At 39.4% G+C, this 19,901-nt stretch overlaps 1 protein-coding gene across 5 annotated transcripts in view; it reads left to right on the top strand.

The window, feature by feature from the left end:
• SNX29 (sorting nexin 29) overlaps positions 1-19,901 on the top strand; it is a 393,141-nt gene that overhangs the window by 120,998 nt on the left and 252,242 nt on the right. For 4 of the 5 annotated variants that reach the window (XM_044978953.1, XM_044978955.1, XM_044978957.1 and 1 more), the window contains exon 14: positions 7,460-7,542. In XM_044978953.1, coding sequence (XP_044834888.1) covers positions 7,460-7,542 — 83 coding nt within the window. Of the gene's footprint in view, positions 1-352; positions 522-7,459; positions 7,543-19,901 lie in introns of those variants that run through there. The other variant, XM_044978959.1, reaches the window with a different exon arrangement.

Raw genomic sequence — 19,901 nt, 5'->3', positions numbered from 1 at the left:
GGTACCTTGAAAACTGCCATGTTCTTTAAAGACTTGCCAACATCTGGAGAAGAAATTGCAAACTGGCAATATAGGCCCTAGAAGGAACTGCTCCTCCCCACTCCCCTTGAGACACTATGAACATTTTACATTTTTTAAAACATTAGTATTTGTGTTTTACCACTAGAAGCTTCTGCTCCTTCCTCATGGGCTGAAAAAGTTGTCTGAAAATCAAGGATAGTTGCATTCCTGGAATGCTGAAAAATGTCAGAATTGTGGCCTTCTACAGAAAAGTTGTGTTATGTGGGAGGATTTCTTACCTTCTTCCAAAGGAAAAAAAAATATTATGCGACTTTTCTCTTTGAATTGGCAGGACCTTTGGTACCTGAGAGGGAAACCCTTTGGCAAGGAGGGCTGGAGCAGTACTCCAGAGACATCAGAGGCAGATGGAGAAGGACCCTGGAAAAGCTGTTCATAAAGATGGATAGGAGAAATCAGGAGCAGTTTGAATTCCTCAGGGCACAGCTGGAGCAGGCTCTTCAGCAGGAGTTGCGGCTAATGAACTGGTTCATGGAGCAGGAGGCCAAAAGGGAATGGGAGCATTCGCTACTGGAGAGGCTTCTTGAACTGGTGCTGAATGAGTCTGCCAGCTGCCAAGGCTACTGAGCCAGTCCTTGAACAGAAACTGCCTCCTGCTCCTCCAGCTGCCACTCTGATTAATTTTGCATAACGTGTATAGCTATTATTATTGGCGTAACTTATCTAAATTTGGTTGCTTCAGTATATTATAATTTTGGAACTTTAGCTATTCAGAGTTGACGTAATGTAGGCGAGGAATTGCATTTGATTTGTAGAATTTTCTGTTTTATATAGAGTATTATATGTATATAGTGAATTAAAAGACAGGTATATTAAACTAAGTGCAGTCATATTAAGAATCATTTCAGTTTGCCAAATTTTGACACTTTTATATTGCCAAAATACATAAAGATGGAGTAGTTCTGTTGGTTTTTTTTGAGTAATTTTAAGCAGTGTTTCCTTGAGTACTAGGTTGTCTAAGATAAAATGGGGATAGAGATAATTACTTTAACTTCAGAATTACTGCGGAAATAGAGATTTTTAACTATTGGAAGACTTGCAATCACTGCTTACTTGATGATTCTTCTTCCCATGTAGTTTTAAAGAAAGGCAGTATGAACAGTATTAACTGTTGCTAAGGAAGTATGGGTCTGTGTGTCATTAATAGTTATTGTGAAAATAGAATGCCTGTCTTCAGCAAAGCAATATTTTATACATGTGTAAGAATGAATTTCTTACCATAACCATTCCTTTAAAACAGCTTGACACTGCTGTTGAAAATTAATGCCCTATTTAAGCATTATTAGCTGTGTTTCATTTTATAGCCTTGGAAGCCATGATTCTCACATCGGTAATGGGAATCTAGTGCTACTGCAGGCACTGCCCCCGCAGCTCCGTGACAAACGTGACCTCTGTGACAAACTCACAGCCTTAATTATGTGCCACAGGCATAGAATAGAAGGGACCAAGGTGCACCAGTGCCCAAGACCCTTGTAATGGCAGGAAATTAAGTGAGATACAGTAGCACCTCAGAGTTACGAACACCTGAGTTATGAACTGATCAGTCAACCACACACCCCAAGAACACTTACTGCAGTGGTTCTCAAATGTTTTGTATTGGTGATCCCTTTCACACAGCCTCTGAGTGCGACCCCTTCCTTATAAATTAAAAACACTTCTTTAATGTTTAACAGTATTATAAACTTTGGAAGCAAATTGAGGTTTGGGGGTGGAGGCTGACAGCTTGTGACCCCCACGTAATAATCTTGCCACCCCCGGAGAACCACTGTCTTACTGGTAGGCTGTTTCAGAACCTCCTTCTGATTTCCAGATTGAATTTGTTCATGGCCAGTTTATACCCATTTGTTCTTGTGGCAACATTATCCTTTAACTTAAATAGCTCTTCCCCCTCCCTGTTGTTTACCCCTGATGTTTCTCAGCCTTCCTTTTGCTAATCTAAACAAGCCACATTCTTTAGTCATATCTCATAAGATAGGCCCTCCATTCCCCTGATCATCTTAGTAGCTCTTCTCTACACCTGTTCCAATTAAAATTACTCTTTCTTGAACACTATTGAGGAGAATTGCACACAGTATCTCAAATGAGGTTTTACCCATGCCCAGGGCCGGCTCCAGGTTTTCTGCAGCCCCAAGCAGCACCAAAAAAAAAAAAAAGAACAGCGCGATTGCGCCGCTCCACTCTTCGGCGGAAATTCAGCGGTGGGTCCTTCGCTCCGAGAGGGACTGAGATACCCACCGCCGAATTGCTGCCGAAGACCCGGACGTGCCGCCCCAATAGCAGCCGGAGGGCCGCCCTTTGGTATTGGGCGCCCCAAGCACTTGCTTCTTTAGCTGGTGCCTGGAGCCGGCCCCGCCCGTGCCTTGTACAGTGACATTAATAACTTCTCTGTCTCTATTGGAAGTGCCTCACATGATACATCCTATGATTGCCTTTGCCTTTTTTGCAGAAGCATCACATTTGCGGCTCATGGTCATCCTGTGATCAGCCTACACACTTAGGTCTCCCTACTCCTTTGTTGCTTCCAACTGACAAACCCCAGCTTATAGCAGAAATTCTTGTTGTTAAACTCTAAGTGCATGACCTTGCATTTTGACCTATTACATTTCATCCCGTTTCTGTTATTCCTGTCTTCAAGGCCATCCAGTTCTTCCTCTATAATATTCCAATCCTCCTCTGTATTATTGAATCCTCCCAACTTTGTCTCAGCAAATTTCTTTAGCACACTCCTACTTTTTGTGTCTATGTCATTAATAAAAATATTAAATAAGATTGGTCCCAAAACCAATCCTGGAGGAACTCCATTAGAAATCTCCAAGTCCAAAAGTTCACCTTTGAGTACAGCCTGTTGTCTTCTTCCTTTTAGCAAGTTCCTGGTTTTTCTTGGATTGCTGTTGGAATTTTAATATTTACTTTCCTGTTAAATGTGTTCTGTTCTTTTGCCTGTAATGCATTATAGTCCAGTAGTGCTTTGTGACTGTTAGTGACATATTTTTACTTTATTTTCAAAGCAATACTGTTATCAAAGCCTGAAACTCCCTAGTCAAGAAAGTCTGTAATTGTTTGATTTGCCTTGGGGAAAATTTAGACAGGAAAAAGCTAACTATATCATTTAATTATAAAATCTCAAGAAGCTACAATATTATCTATGCCAGTGAAATTAGCTTTGAAAAGCATGTTTTGATAAAAGGTTAATAACCAATGAATTTTTGAAATACAAAATGTTCACATTTGTTAAAACTTTGAAATACATTTTATATTGTTTGTTGTGGAATACAGTTGCAAAACTATTGACAACCACCTCCTACTACTTGAATCAATTTCAGACTGAATATTAGTTTGACAAAAATCCCCCTTGCCTTTAGAGATGTATAAAAGCTGTCACTTTTTATATTGAAATGTAGGTTTATGCTGTATTTGTCTAATCATCCTACCAAAGAAGAGAGTTTGGAAAACAAATCTGTTTTGTCAAAAGCAAACTTTGTAATATTGTCTACACAAAAATGGGAAAGTGTGTGTAATTTTGACACTCTCTCCCCCCCCCCCCCAAAATTATTAGTCATCTGGTTAGTTTGTTTATATGTCACATACTCAAATAAAAGACTGTATAAAGGGAAGAGGAGGGGGGGCTGAATTAAGGTTGCATGAGCAATCTGAGATCTGTCATTTACTAACTTTTTTTGCATTATTGCCTTATCAATCTTTGCATTTTTTAAACATAATTTTTGTGTGTTATTTCTTGGGGTTTTAAAAAAGCAAACTGAAAAAACAGAATTTCTATCATTTGGCATCATATTGACATCTAGATGGGTCATCAGCAGGGTTGTAACCTTTTGATCCACAGCATAGACCTCTGGCAGTTGAGCTAACAGACTGATAGCAATAATAGGTTGTTGTCCTCTGTGGGCTAGCCATTAGAGGGAGATGAGAGGCATGCTTTGCTAGTGGGTTTCACAGCTATTTACTGGCTGCAGAGGAATACTTGAGAATCTTGGGTTCTATTCAGATTCTGGAGGAGAGCGTTCTTTAGTAGGAACAGACTTTTCTGCCCATTTGCTCCACCTGCCTGACACGTGTTCCTGTCTTGTCTCTTGCCCTTTGCTCACCCAAAACCCCACTCCTTGTCCCACTTGACTTTGTCCAGCCAATCTGTCCCTTCCCCCCACTCTCTAGCTTCTTTTCTGCTCCCTGTCTTTTCCCTCCCAGTTCCAATCAAAGTTCCCTCAAGCCTGATCTAACTCCAGTGAAGTCAACGGAAAGACAATTTCTGTGGATGTTAAATCAGGTATTTTGTGTCTTGAGATCCTTAGATAAAAAGAGCTATAGAAATTCACACACCACAGGGATGGGTGCTGTGTTAGAATTTAGATTATTGCTGCTGGTGTGATAAAATAAATGTTCAGGACTAATAAGTAATATTAGGCCAATTGATTTATAAAGAGACACATTTGAAAATGAAATGTGAACTGAACTATGATAGCTTGATTTGAAATGGTCTTAAATAGGAAATCTTATGTGATTTAACCACCTCTGTGAAGTGAATGTATACTTTATTGGGTTTTTTTTGAGTTCTTTGATACGATAATATAATTTTAATATTTTTAAATGGTATTAGTTTCTCAGTATAGACAGATTCCCTATCTATCTTCCCAAACTTAAAAATGGCCTTTTAAGATTCTAGTGTTTATCATGCCTTGTGATTCCTTTGATGTTTAACCCCCACTAATTCAAAACTGAATATAGTTATAAATATAGATGTATCTGCACTGTTAATGACAAATGTTTCCTCCCTGATTTTGGTATAAAATATAATATTTCCCTAGAATGAGTTACTTAATCCTATCATCATTAAACAATATTTCTGTGTTTTCTTGTTCTAAATCTCACCTTTCTCCTTTCCATCTGAAGAAAAAAACTTATTTTTGTAGTTTACATATTTAGGAAATTAAAAATATTCTAAAATGCATAAAACGTTCAAGGACTTTATTAAAATTTCATAGTTAAGTAATGAATAGTTCCTTCCCCACAGGATTTAGCAGACTTCTATTAAGGGACTGAATTAAACTGAGGTTGCATTGACCAGAAATCTGACTTGACAACTGTGGCCTTTAAATAAAGAATATAGCAGCAGCCTAATTTTCCAGTAAATTTCTAAGAATTCTGATCTCTTTAATGTTCTATATTGTCATTTTTATATAGTGATCATTTCTTAATATAGTCCCAAGGGAAAGCCCTCCCTTTATTTTAACAGTGAGTGTTTAAATTACTGCAGCTGAAGTGTGGGTTGCTTGATGGTAGCACAATTGTGACAAAATAAGTATGACTTTCTCAATATTTTTATTTGATTGTGTCACAGAAATTCAAGGCTACAGTTAAAAATTCTATTGTTACTATTCTAGGCTGAACTTAATTGGGAATCTAGCAGAATAGTTGGATTTACTTTCAAACTCAAAGGCAGTATTTGATGCTGCAATTGTGGGATTGCAGAATGATTGGAAGTTGAAAACCTTTTCCTCCGGGAAAGTGGAACCAGGAATGAATTTCAGTTGAGTCCAGATTAATGGTGAGAAAGTAAGAGCGCTTTTACTTTTGCTGTGGAGATTTAAGTCTGCTTGCTGTGTGGTACAAAATTAAGTGCAATTGCTGGCACCTCATTTCATGCTATCGACAATATTTAAAATAATTCAAGTAGTGTGTTCCTGTCCAAGTTTCATAGCCCCATATCAACTCTAAAAGAGTGTTAAAGTTTCAAATTCATCCTATTTCCATTGGCATTGCAATTAGATTAAAAAGGTTAATTTAGTATTGCATTCTCCCATTAATGTCCCCTTTCCTCATCCTGCATAACAAATAATTAAAAGAGTTCAACGAAATTTAGTATTGACTCTGTTGACGGTATCTTTCGGTGGCATAGTGCTATTAGCTGGAATGCAATTTGCGGCCCTTTGTTTTGAGTGGGGTGGAAGAGGATCTTGAGGGGCAGCACTCCTACAGAAGATACTCTTCTGTAGGGACCTGAGAAGACTACCTATTGGGATAGTTGTAGCTCTTTAAAGTTTTTTGGACTGCCTTTTTTGGACTGCTATTTGGACTGCCCCTGAGGCATTGCATACTTCCCCCCGTAACCAGTCTAACTGTCAAATGTACAATTTAGCATACTTCCTCTGAGGGAGAATGTGCCTCCAAGGCTTTTCCACCTGATATGTCTATTTCAGAAAAGAAATCTTTCTAAACAGTTGAATCTGCATCTTCATTTCTAATTTTCTGTGGCAGACTGTTCTGCGTGGCCTCACGTTATAAATCTGTAGTTTGAGAGTAAGAAGTGTCTACTATACTGAAAAAAGCCTCTTGTTTTGAGGGAACTATTGGGAAGCGAAGTCTCTTCTTGTTACAGGCGGAGTCTACTTCCAAAACATTTGCAGTGTGAAGTGCTTTTTATGCCACGTTGAATGAGATTATCTAGAAGCATTATTACATAAGGGTTTTCTGTATTCACTCGCTTGACAAAGTTAAATTCTGTTTCTTCTGTATAAATGCTTCTATTGAATTAATGAGATAGAATGAACTCAAAGGGGTGGCTGATTTATATCTTTATTTGAAATTTAAGCTGTTACAATCCTTTTCTATTTCAGACCTTAACTAAAGCTTTTAGTGTCACTAGTGGCAGCAAAATAGTGGGACATTTAAATACTTGCTTCTCCAATTGAAAATAATAAGGAAGTAGAAGATAAACTTTGAAAAATAGCAGAATAAAAATGTGTAACTTACACTTTACTAAATTTTTCTCAATTAGCAGCTGAGAAAATTACATTCTGAATATTTTTTTTTACAAAGCAGACTGTCAGTCTCTTCCACTAGTATAGTCAGTTTGAAGTTCTGAATTAATTATTTGTTCAGCAGTAAATATTTAGACCATAGGAAAAATAGAATAAAATACGGTAACTAGTAGGTAATGTGAACCACTGCATTTCTTTGTTTATAGTCCACCCTCAATTATTAACCAGCTGTACTTTTGGCATGCAAGTCACAGTCACTTAGATCTATTATGATGGTGGATATGTGGTTAGAGATGCCTAATATAGACAGAAAGTAATGTAGAAACTGTGGATATAAATTATCTACTATATTGTATTGATTGGCCTATATTTCACTTGGCCACATATTTCCCTCATGCTGGAAAACTAGTTTCCCTAGTGCAGTGTTACTGACATATATGTTAGATACTAGCTTTGTGGTAATTCTCTTTACAGGTTATTGCTTTTAGTTTTGAAGATAGAAAATAGTAATATTTATGAATGTTGGTTTTTAACCCATTTCACATCTGAAACAAATATCTTCTTTTATATTTGGTAATAATATTTTTTTCGTACTGTTGTACCTGCAGGGAGAATGAAGTGCTGAAAGTACAACTCAAGAAGTATGTAGGAGCTGTCCAGATGCTGAAAAGAGAAGGTCAAACAGCAGAAGGTAAGGAGAAGATGAGGAGAAAAATCTATACAGGGAAGACACATAGCATATACCATTCCATCATTATTGACAGAAAGCTTGCTGTACATTAGTGAAGAATTTATTGATTATGAGACATTGTAGAAAATATTTTTGAAGGGAAAAAAAGCGATGCATTAGTATGAAATGTTTGGCTAATAATAATGTAGAAAGAGGCAAGCTGTTACAATGGTTTGAATATTGTAGATGACTAAAGTTTTTATGTTTTGCAAAGTTGGTGAGGTACACACTCCACAGAGCCCAAGGTCAGGTGTCTTTTTTTGTTCCATTATTATTTATACTACAGTAGTGCCCAAAGCATGTTAGGTGATGTTTAGACTTATAAGGAAGACACAGTCCTATTAAGAGCTAACAGTTAACTACATCTCTGTCTAAAGTGGTCATCATTTCTACAGCTGAGTTAAGTACTATCTGAAAATGCCTTTTTTTTTGGAATGCTTATTTCATAGAATATCAGGGTTGGAAGGGACCTCAAGAGGTCATCTAGTCCAACCCCCTGCTCAAAGCAGGCCCAATCCCCAGCTAAATCATATCAGCTCAGAAACACATATGACCGTATGAGCATAGGATATTGTGACTTTGTGCTGTAGAAAATGAAAAACTAACTTGTACATCTAAAAAAGTTTAAAAGAGGACCTTGGAGAGTGCTTCAGCTGCAAGTCCAGAGCAAAAAGACAGTGCTTAAGCACTTAGTCCCTGACAAAATAAAAATTATCTTTGTTATATTGATACAGTGCGTAGTAAAATAGAGTCCAGGTTCATGATGAGAGCTTCTAAACTCTAATAATAATGAGGAAGAAATCCTTAAGTGACATCTCCCAATCTGGGAGATGCTGCAAGGCATCCTCACTACAAGAATAGGTCTAGGTTACCTCTCCTTGACAAGACAATTTTTCTCCATTAGGAATATAGATTAAAAAGTTGTCTTTCACTTTTCAAGTAGAGGAGCGTCAAGGTCTCTACAGAGTTTTAGAATGATATTTATATATAAGGTGATGTCACACGTTTGAGGTATGTTTTTATGAACTTGTGCCCATTATGTTGAAGGAGGAATGGTTGTAATGAGAGATGATTGAATAGATTGATGATGATGATGATTCAACTTGGGAGTAGAGATTAAGTGCTCATACCACTATGCTGAGACCATTTAAATACCTAAATAATTGCCAAACTAGGGAATATTTTTTGGTAGACCAAAAAATGTGTGATACAGTAGAACATTGATGTTACATACACTAACCCAGTTATAGAAATCATTTTTTCCTGATGGGGAAAAATATAATATAGTAAAAGTTATGCCAATGAAGAATACATTGACATCCTTTCACATTCTGATGCCTTCAGTGCACTTGATGTCACCTTGAAGAACAAGACAGTGATGCAGTGCATCAGACTGTCAGGTATGCATCATGCCTACTGTAGTTTTGAGAAATTCAATATTACAGATTTTTTCTGGTTTATGAACTTCTCAGTCCCCAATTGGTGCCTATAATAAGGACTCTACGGTAGTTAGAATAGGCCAGGTTTCATCTCCAGCAAGCTAACATGTTTGTAAGCTTAGTACCTCTGATGTTACAAGTGTTCAGTAAGAACCCATTTTATTTTGAATTAAGCAAATTTTGGCTAATGAGGAGATGAGGGTGTTTTTAAACATTGTGTTATTTTTGTTTCCAGTGATCCTCCTTCTGGTGGCACTCAAAATTCCTTAGTCTATTTTGTCCTGGATAGAATGTGGGAGAGATCATTGTGGGAGTTAGCATTTATCTCTTTATAATATCCTTGAAAACGTGTGAGAGTGCCAGTACTAGATATAACTTGCGTTAAGAGGATTTAAGCTTAGAAGTGCATTTGTGTGTGTGCTTTGATGAAAGGTGTAATAGTAAGGTAAAATGGACACAAGTCTAGAAGACTACACTTTTGTTGGAGTAAGACAAAGGGTAAAGTAATTTCATCCTCCACTAGATCTGCTGTGCTTACACCTTTAAATGACTCATAGAGGTTGATTGTGAAGCTTCTCCCATTTGTCACATGTATATCATATTATTCTATAAAGGGACATTTGGAGAAGCTGAGATTTGTTTGATTTTTTGAGTGTCCTGTGTGGAACTGAAAATTGGATTCCTTTGCAGTGTAATATAAGATTGGAAAAAAATGTCTGTTTTTTGTAATTGAAACTTTTTATTGGAGAACTAAAGTAGCAGGGAAAAAATTCTTGACACGCAGTAAAAGCTTTTTCAGTGCTCTTTTAAGTACTTTAAATATGAAAGTATTTTCTATTGACATACACAACTTGAATACTTACATTTTGAGTCTTTTTTCCTGGCATCCTTTGTGAATGAAAGAATTTGATTACTCTTGTAGTGAAATTCTTTAAATCAATATTGTGGTGTAGTGTTTTGCAATTATCAAAGTCTGACCTTACTGGAAAACAGCTACATGTACAACTATTAGGGCTGTCAATTAATCACAGTTAACTCAAAACAAATTAACTCAATTAATGACTGTTTTTTTAATCAGTTTTAATTGCAGTGTTAAACAGTGATAGAATACCAATTTAAATTTCTTATGAATATTTTTGGATGTTTTTCTACATTTTCAAATATATTGATTTCAATTGCAACACAAAATACAAAGTGTACAGTGATTTCTTTATATTATTTTTGTCCGAAATAGATTGCGGTCCGTTAAAGCTTGGTATTGAGTGAGGAAAAACAGGCAGGACCAGAATAACAGTGAAAAGCCAAGTGGCTGCGTTTATTTGGGGGATAATTACAACTTGGGCCGGGGGAGTAGGCAACTTTGGCTGAGATGGTATTAAAAGTAAAAACACATCCCAAAAACACAGTAATAATACACTTTATACTGCTCACCACACCACACCAGATAGGCAGACACACCAATCACACAAGATAGGAATCGGGTTCGTCAGGGCGGTACCCGGTGCAACACAGAACAGAGACCCACTGCCTCAGCCACCCTTGCTTTCACACTAAGGGTAAACCCAGAGTGTGGTGCGGCTGCAGCTGGGCAGATTCCACTCACTCAGACCGCGGGGACGGGAACCCCTTGGTCTGCTAATCTCCAGGTGGAGACAGCTCCCAGATTCATGCACTCCGGACAAAGACAGAGCAGTGATTCACACACATGAAACAGTTTGCAATTAACAATTCACTAACAACTAGAACAACTATACAAGCTAGCTAAGCAATTGTGCAATTCTGAGCTCATTAATACAATCCTGATATCCTGAATAGATACTTGGTACAGAGTTAGGGAGGGGAAAAATAAGAGGCTAGATGAGCTAACTGTCAGATATCAAAAAGCAAATACCGCACTCCAGGCGCAGCTGACCAGCAGAACAGACACCGGAAGCATGACGAGCTGACAGGGATCGGGTCCAAACGACACGACACGAGCGCACTTTACCGGGAGGAGACCCTGGCCGAAAGGTTGATCAGGTCCTTCAGCTAACACGCGGATGCTCCACACAAATTTTGGGGGGAAACCTAGTTTTATTAAGAGGTCTCACTCCCTCGTGTCAGTATCTGATTGGCTCCCTGGTCCCTCCTCCCTCCAGGCTTCGAGCTGTTGCCACCCCACGTTAGCAGGATTTGCACACGGCACACTGGAGTTGACAAGTAAACAAGCTTGACCCTTAGATGACTGGGTCCAAAAAGAGCGGGAAAGTGAGTCGCTGGGCAGGATTAACCTGACCTCCAGACGACCGGCCCCAAAAAACAGGTTGCCGGGCAGAATCAGGCCTTCACACACAGAACTAGCCTGACCTTTAGATGGCCCAGCAGGAGAGAGAAAAAAAACCAGGAGAACATACACAGCCGGTGTTGCTGGGCAGGATTGAGTCTCTGCCCTCTCCTATATACAAGAACCTAGTCCAAGATGGAGGCAGTCCTGTCCTTTTAACAGGACAAGATGGCCGTGGACTGACAATTGGCCATTCAAAGCCATAACTTCATATCGGATTGCGACAATTTTTATTACAAATATTTGCCTTTCATGCTTCAACCTGTAGATTGCACTTTTTTTATAGTGCAAATATTCCCTCTCCTCTCTCGCCTCCAACTATTCTGGGGTTTTTTGGTCTCCTTCATCTTAAGCATCAGAGGGGGCCACAAATAGAAATGGGACACTGGATAGGTTGGAGCAGTGTTCTGAGGTGGCATTGAGAATTCTCTCTCTCCTGTGCTTAGCTGGCTGATTCTTATTCACATGCTCAGGGGCTAACTGATCACCATATGTGGGGTTGAGAAGGAATTTTTCCCAAGGTCGGATTGGCAGAGATGTTGGTTTTTGGTGGTTGTTTTTTGTCTTATTCCGTAGCATGGCGTACTGGTCACTTGTCAGGATTATCTGGGTATATCTCACTTAATCAGTTCCCTGCCATTGCAGGAGCCTTGGTACAGCTCAGTTCCTCCTTTCCTCTGCCTCTGGCACATCATAGTTTAGTCTCCAGAGGGCTGTATACCTGGTCTAATTTTGGTTATTGGGTTTAGTGTGTGGGTGCTCGGTCGTGGTGGTGTAATATATGAGAGGTCAGAGTAGATGATCTGATGGTCCCTTTTTGCCTTAAACTCTAAAGCTTGCCAGTGTACTTATGATTTGTTTCTCAAGTGACTTTACCACAGTTCTATTTGCTAGCATCAAGAGTTGCTGCTGTAATTCAATCTCTTGCAGCCGTACACCATGCAGAAGAAATGTTTGGCTTTGTAGAGGCTAAAAGCAGCATTCTGGCACTGAGTTATCACATCTATCCTTTGATCCCACGTTTGGTAGTTTTTGTTTTTTTTTAAAGGCATTTGCTGAACCCAGTATGGCACCAATGACATGTTAAAACTTTGGCAAAAAGGTACTTACACTGTTTTCAACTCTTTCACCTGTTTTAAATATGGGCTTAAACCATATCATACCTAAAAAGTTGGTCCGTGTTCTCTGTTAGTGTTAATTGACACAGCTTCATTGCTGTCAATGAATGGAAGAATGAAAACCAGTAGCTTATCTGTGGGTCAAAAATGTTTTGTCCAATCCACACTGACCAGCAACATTTTGTTACCTAAAACTCTTTTCGAGAACCAACCTCTAAAGTTATTTCAGGAGAGACAATGCCTACAACAGACATCTAGGATAATAATAAAAGACATATTTTCTACAGCAATATCTCTGTGAATATCTTCAGCAATATCGCCTGACTCGAAAGAAAGCCTCCCCAGTTGTGAAGGTGGGGAATGTTTTACCTGATGTATTCTCTGGTCTGAATATCTTGTTATGAAACACATTTTCTGAGGTCCACTGAGGTTTGTTGACCCTCTTGGCCATCTTCACTGTTTTGAAAGAATTTTTGTCTGGACTCTGCATTTCATTCAACTGTATGTTTTGTGGTTGAACTTATCTCATTTTGGGACTAAAATAGTAATATTTGGTACAGATACTAATGCTTACTAGGGCTCTGTAATACCATGGTGTAATATTGAGCATCTTAAACCAGAGTGAGGTTAATAATCAGTTGAGTGGAAGCAATGGAATGAATAATACCATTTTTGGTCCCATTAATGGACGAGGCTTTTTCCCCACCTCTCTCCTTAGTCCCAATCTGTTACCATGTTGGTGTTGGGGAGTGGCTGTACTAGCTGCCCCACCAAACTCTAAGGTGAGTGTAAACAACCTATTTGGAAAGTGATTTGTTTGTATAATATGTATGCATTATCAAGAAGTGCAACAATCACTTATAATTTGAAGAGAAAGGCCCCTTTTCCATATGGAATTATTTTCCCTTTATGAAAAGTACTTTAACCTGATGGGGAGAAACCTTGTTAGGTGATGGGTACTGTAATATTCCTATGCTTTGTTGATGGGCATGGTATAGATGGCTAAACCTATGTAGTTTGATATCTCACTTTTACTGGCTAAATCTCATTTACCAGAGTTTTATAATAATTTACTTAAAGGTCTTCTAACTCCTGGTTGTGGGATTATAGTAGTGTCACATGCACATTCCCGGGCAGTGGAAGAGCTTGACCTTCCAATTCATGCTTCACAGAAATGTGCGTATAAAAGATTATCTTAAATCCTGTCAACACTATTGCTTATCTATTTCATGACAGTCAATCTATTGTTCCTTATACAGAATAGTCAACTAGAAAGCTTAGCTGTAATATTTACACATCACCTATTGCAGCGTGGAGCCTATTAATAGTTCATTTAATCTTTTGAACTATAAATAATATAGTACATGTCATTGCAAAAAATTCCAGTTTCTTAAAGTAATTGTGGTGAGATTTACACTTCAGAGTCAAATTCAAGATCTATTTGATTCCCAGGCCGCCCAGAGGATTCAGGGGGTCTTCGGCAGCGGGGGGTCCTTCCGCTCCGGGACCCGCCACCGAAGTTCCCTGAAGACCTGCAGCGGGAGCCCCCGCCGCCGAATTATCACCAAAGACCGGGCACTCCAGCGGCGTGGTAATTCAGCGGTGGGGGGTCCTTCCGCCCCAGAGTGGAAGGACCCCCCTGCCGGCGAAAACCCAGAGCGGAAGAAGTTTTCTGGGGCCCCGGGAGCGAGTGAAGGATCCCGCTCCAGGGGCCCCCACGAGAGTTTTTCGGGGCCCCTGCAGGGCCCAGGGCCTGGGGCAAATTGCCCCACTTGCCCCCCCCCCTCTGGGCGGCCCTGTTGATTCCTGGATATAGTCAGGCTTGGACAATTGCATTTCTGCCAAAACAGCTGTATTCTGACTTGAATGAGGTCCCAGGCAGCACTCCTTGTACCAGGCAAAGTAGGGGGCAGAGGAGGGAACATGTTCTGCTAAAATGCTCTGACCACATTACTTGATGTCTGTTTAAACTTCTGATTATCTTTCTTCTATAAAAAGCTGGAATGAGACCATTGTCCATTTAAAATTACTGTTGAATTATGAAGCTATTACACAAAATAGTATATATTTTCAAGGAGTTATTCTGTTATTTCAGCCTGTTTCTTAAATTTGCCTCTGATTTTGGGGCTGACACCATTGTAAAGGTGTAACACAGAATTGATCTTTGACAGAGTGAGATTATAGTGTGAATCAGTAAATTCTAACACCAAAATGACTGAAGTTGAAGGTATTTTTCCTCCTACATGCCGTTAGTAAATGGAATTCTTCAAGATGTATTGTTTAAAGTGTCCACAACCCACCCTTCTTTCCCCACTGTTAAGTCTAATAACCTGGACTTGATAGTGGTGCAGGATCTAAGGGTTGGTCAGGCTCCTGCTTAGCCCCCTTTATACTTCGAGGAGGGGAGGGGATTGAGGTCATCGAGAGCAAGTGTGACCAATTGACACTGCTGGCTAAAGCATTCTTCTCTCCGGGGCATGCACCTCAGAAGTGGAAGAAATGTAAACAACATATCTTGAAGAATTCCAGGTTAAAGATAAGTAACTTTCTTTTCTGTGTTTTTAAAATGAATTTATATTCTTTTGTTTAAGAGATTATCTATCTCAGGCCCCTCTTGTGATTTTGGAGAATGAAGTTCACAGAACGAAAACAATATGAGCAGCAGCAGTTCTTGTTTCCCCCTTTCTGAAAGAACCAGTCTAAAGATAAGAAGATAGTTTAGTCTCTGTGCCCATTATCGCTGGTGGCTCTTCTGACCCTGCCAAAGAGTACCAGTTAGTTTTGCAGTGTGGACAGTTGTCCACAAGGATGTAGATAGAGACCTACCACTGAGACAATTTTATGTGCCAGTACATCACCGAGCTGTCATTAGATAGTAGCCGCTTTTGATCATTACTGTCCTGTGTTGAACTGTAGGATGAAAATTTCATTTCTAAAATCTGCCAGTTAACGTGAGATTGGACCATATAATTATTTTTTTTGCGGGTGTGTGTAAGTAATTCAGCATCTCTGGTGAACACTGTACGACTACTATTTCTAAGATAAATATTTAACCTAATAGACTTTGTATGAAAACTAAGATTTATATTTCCCTTGCAGAAGTGATTCAGCCTTCTTAGTGCTGCTCTGAAAGGTTAATTACTATACCTGTATATAGTTCAAAAACCATATTCTTCCATAAAAAGGGAATGTTGTTTGCAATTACATACAATTTTTATTTCTGACATTGTTTGAATGTAATGATTCATATTAAGAATTATTCATGAAAACAATCTTTTAAGCATCTTATAATAGCAGAAATTATCCTTCATTAGATACTGACAGTTTCTGTGATGAGTGTAATTATGAAAAAAAAAATTGCAGAATATAGCTAGCCTGTGTTAAAATTACGCAAATTAGTGAGTGATAAGAATAGAAACTGCGTAGGATGGTCAGATTTTATAGGAGAAAATGGGGGTGGAGAACAGTAGCAACATTTCTAAAAATAAATAATTTTGTGCTGTACATTGTAAGTGTATTTCCTCAATCTATGCTAAGTTTCCCATAATTGTCATCAGTAATACTCAAAATAAATTTTAGCTACATGCATTGTTCACAATAATTCTCCCTATATTGTAAGCTGTACATATACTGTTCTTACAAAGTAAGTGTTTTTTTGTTATCTGTCATTGATTATTTAGGCAAGAATCTTTGTAGTAATACAGATCTGATTCAGGAATGTACTTTAAGTAGGTGCATAACTTTATACATGTAAATAGTCCTGGAAGTCAGTGGAACTACTAAAGCGCTTGAAGGTACAAATATGATATAGACCATAATCCTCAGTCTACATGTGAATTTCACCTGTGGTGTTTTCCTTCATGGCCACAAGACTTCACACCATCCATTCTTTTTAGAAATGGGTTTCCATGTAATGAGCTTATTCCATGGGCTTGAGGAAGGAGAGTCATGTTGGAAACAGGTGGAAACTGATGAACTCTAGGATAAACAAAACTCCTAGTATAATTTTCAACTCCATCACTTCAGCATTGGGTTGTGGCAGCCGTTTTTTACAGATCTTCCAAAGGCTATGGTGCCAATTATGTGATAGGGTGTCAGGAGTCCCAGAATTCAGCAATACAAGAATGGCTGTGAAATGTGCTTGGTATGGTTATATTGAGATATTTTTCCAGCAGTGGAGTTGTATTGTGTATATACTGCGTTGGTGTAAAGACTGGTGATATGACCTAACCTGCAAATATAAACTTGTCCAATGTAAATAGGCCACTGAGTCTGCAAAAAGACAGAAACAATAGCTCCAAGGAGCAGGAGCTCAGTGAAGAGGTAACTCTGAAGCCTAATGATTTAAATGTCAAAACTAAGTATTCCCTGGCTGCTCATTTTAGCAGAAACATTGAGGTATTCTAGGATTGTAGGTGGTCTTCAGAATTGTAAGTGGAATTTAGTAAGAATATCACTTTTTTTTTACAGTCTTTTCCCTGGAGTCACAGTATTGTGGCAAAATCTTCATTGCTAATTCTTATATATCTGTTCTGTGTATAAATTAGAGGTAATTCTCCAATGTTGTCAAGTCAGCTTATTTTAAAAGGACTAAAATTCACTTTAGATAAAACAGAGATGTAGAAATGGATTCTGCAGGTATCTGGGAAGGTAAGAGTATATCTCAAGTAATTTTTTTTTGTATTCAATTTCCTATAGGCTATGATATAGCAAAGAATAAACATGCTTTTTCAGAAAAATATGAATATAATGTGGATTATTAAAACCTCTTTGTATTGCTTAGTAAGCATTCTAGTAATTGGATATAGTTAAATTAAAGAGTTTATAGTTCAATTTCTGTGTCTAGAATTATGAGGCTATAACGTGTTTCTGGATGAGACTTAGGAAGGTGAGCTGTCAAGTTGCTATTTATTATTCCAGAACCATAGAGAAAAGAGTTGAGTAGCAAACAGACTTGGTTAATTCATGTCTCTCTCTAGGTTAAGTAGTAGTTATTTTCACAGCATGAGTATATAATTGATTTATTTAATTTGAATAAAAATAGAATCTGCAGTCTGGGTCAGGCAAGCTAAGCTTTAATAAATTTTTAGAGTTTTTGCATCTATGAGAATGTATACTACTGTACCCCCTTTAGCCTCTCTGGCTCCACACAGACCGTGGTCATATGGACTGGGTTTGCCGAAGATTTCCTTGAATGAATGTCAGGGACTCCATGTGCCCATTAACCAATCATAGCCTTGTGTTGAGCAGTTCCAAAGATTGCTCCTGTAACGAATACTCTTATTTGCAGTGAGTGGGAGAACTGTCTCAGTCTCCCATTCTCAGTTGCGGTGGTGGAGTAAGAGGGTAGAATATTTCCCAGGCAATGCCTTGCTGCTAAATGATGAACTAGCACTCGCCTGAGCCCTCAAGGTTACTACGCTGTTGTTAATGTAGCCTCACACTCTACAAGGCAGCATGGACTGAGGCAGAAGGGAGGAAACAATAGATACAGGGCAGTAGCTGCAAACACTTCTCTGCAAAAACTGAACATGCTGATGAGCCCACGCTATCCAGCGGGAGTGCACCACTCCCTCCTCCTGACGGCACATGCACAGCTGCACAAGTGCTAACTTTCCAAAGTGCTGGGGAGTGCGTGCATGAGTGAGAGCGAGACATGCATTGCCCCTTTAAATAGCTGACCCCACTTCAAATACGTGGCCCTTTTAAGCAGATCAGACAGGAAGCAACAGCTTCCAGCAAGCTCCCTTCTTTCTGTTCCTGAGCCCTGTCCTACTCCTTCCACTTTGTGGAGAGGGGGTACAGAGCAGGGGTGGGGCAGGAACAGAAGGACATCTTGATATCAGCACTCCTCTTCTCCCCCTCCCACACCCAGCAAGCAGGAAGCTCTGGGGAGCAGCTCGAGGGCAGGAGCAGCACGGCAGTGGGGGAAGGGACAGTTGAACTGCTGCTGGGCAGCTGCCAAGCCACATACCTTACAGGGAATTTAGGGGAGCTGATGGGGGGGAGGGCTGCCGGCCCCCCCTGGTTCTAATCCTCACAAGTTGGGCTGCTCTTCCAGAGAATCCTGCAAACAGTGGACAAAGCAGGCAGCTGCTAAATGACATTATAAGGAAGCATTGCGCAACTTTAAACACGCTTGTTCCCTAATAGCTCAGCAACGTAACAATGAAACAACATTAACCGGGACAACGTTAAGTGAGGAGTTACTGTACCAGTTGAAATTTATGAAATATTTTTGGATGTTTTTCTACATTTTCAAATATATTGATTACTATTATAACACAGTATACGAAGTGTACAGTGCTCACTTTACATTATTATTTTGGATTGCAAATATTCGCACTGTAACGATAAGCAAAATAAATAGCATTTTTCAGTTGCCTCATACAAGTACTGTGTTGCAATCTCTTTATCGTGAAAGTGCAATTTAGAAATACAGATTTTTTTGTTACATTACTGCACTCAAAACAATGTAAAACTAGAGCCTACAAGTTCACTCAGTCCTACTTATTGGTCAGCCAATCGCTAAGACAAACAAGTTTGTTTACATTTTCAGGAGATAATGCTGCCGCCTTCTTATTTACAATGTCACCGGAAAGTGAGAACAGGCGTTCGCATGGCACTTTTGTAGCTGGCATTGCAAGATATTTACGTGACAGATATGCTAAACATTCATATGCCCCTTCATGCTTCAGCCACCATTCCAGAGGACATGCTTCCATGCTGATGATGCTTGCTAAAAAAACCAATGCGTTAATTAAATTTGTGACTGAATGTTATTCTATACACAGGATCTTTGTAGGGGAGAAGGCAAAATGCCGCATTTATTGCAAATACAGCCATTAGCATATGCTTTTCAAAACGAACACGTAGCGTTCTGCCAGTTGATGTTTATAGTTACCAGTCCAGAGTCTGGATTAATCTAGTGGCCAGCCAGATTGGTCACACAGGGAAGCCGGGCTCTGTCGGTCACGATCCGATGTTCCTGGAGTAGTGGCAAGACGAACCCAGAGTCCCATGGAAAAGCACTCTGTTCTTATAGTCTTTTTTTCTCTTTTGAAGTCTATGGATTTTGCTGTGTCAGTTTATGACCTGCTACTCCTTAATTGGTGGTATCTTTTGATGTAAACATTTCAATACATCTCCAAGAGGGTCATCCTGTCCTTAGGGGTGTAGCCTTCACCTCAGGGTCGTCAATCTGCCCTTCCTTAATTATGGATGCGCATTGATGATTCTCTGGTGTCAAGTCTCTTCACTCCTTCCTTGACCATCAGGCTATAACAATGGCCTTCACACCTTATCTTTTCCTGATTGTAGATGAGCGGACTCACCCCTGCGGCGCCTCCTGCTGGTGACTCCTGGGAATTAGCTCGTTCCAGCTCTGGAGCGCCCTCTGCAGGCCGGTGATCCGCCTGTCCTCTGGCCCCCGTGTCCCTC

This window comes from Mauremys mutica, chromosome 11 (assembly GCF_020497125.1).
Source record: "Mauremys mutica isolate MM-2020 ecotype Southern chromosome 11, ASM2049712v1, whole genome shotgun sequence".
Classification (NCBI taxonomy): Eukaryota; Metazoa; Chordata; order Testudines; family Geoemydidae; genus Mauremys; species Mauremys mutica.
Note: the sequence above shows the minus strand (reverse complement) of the source record. Positions and strands in the feature narration are given on the sequence as shown.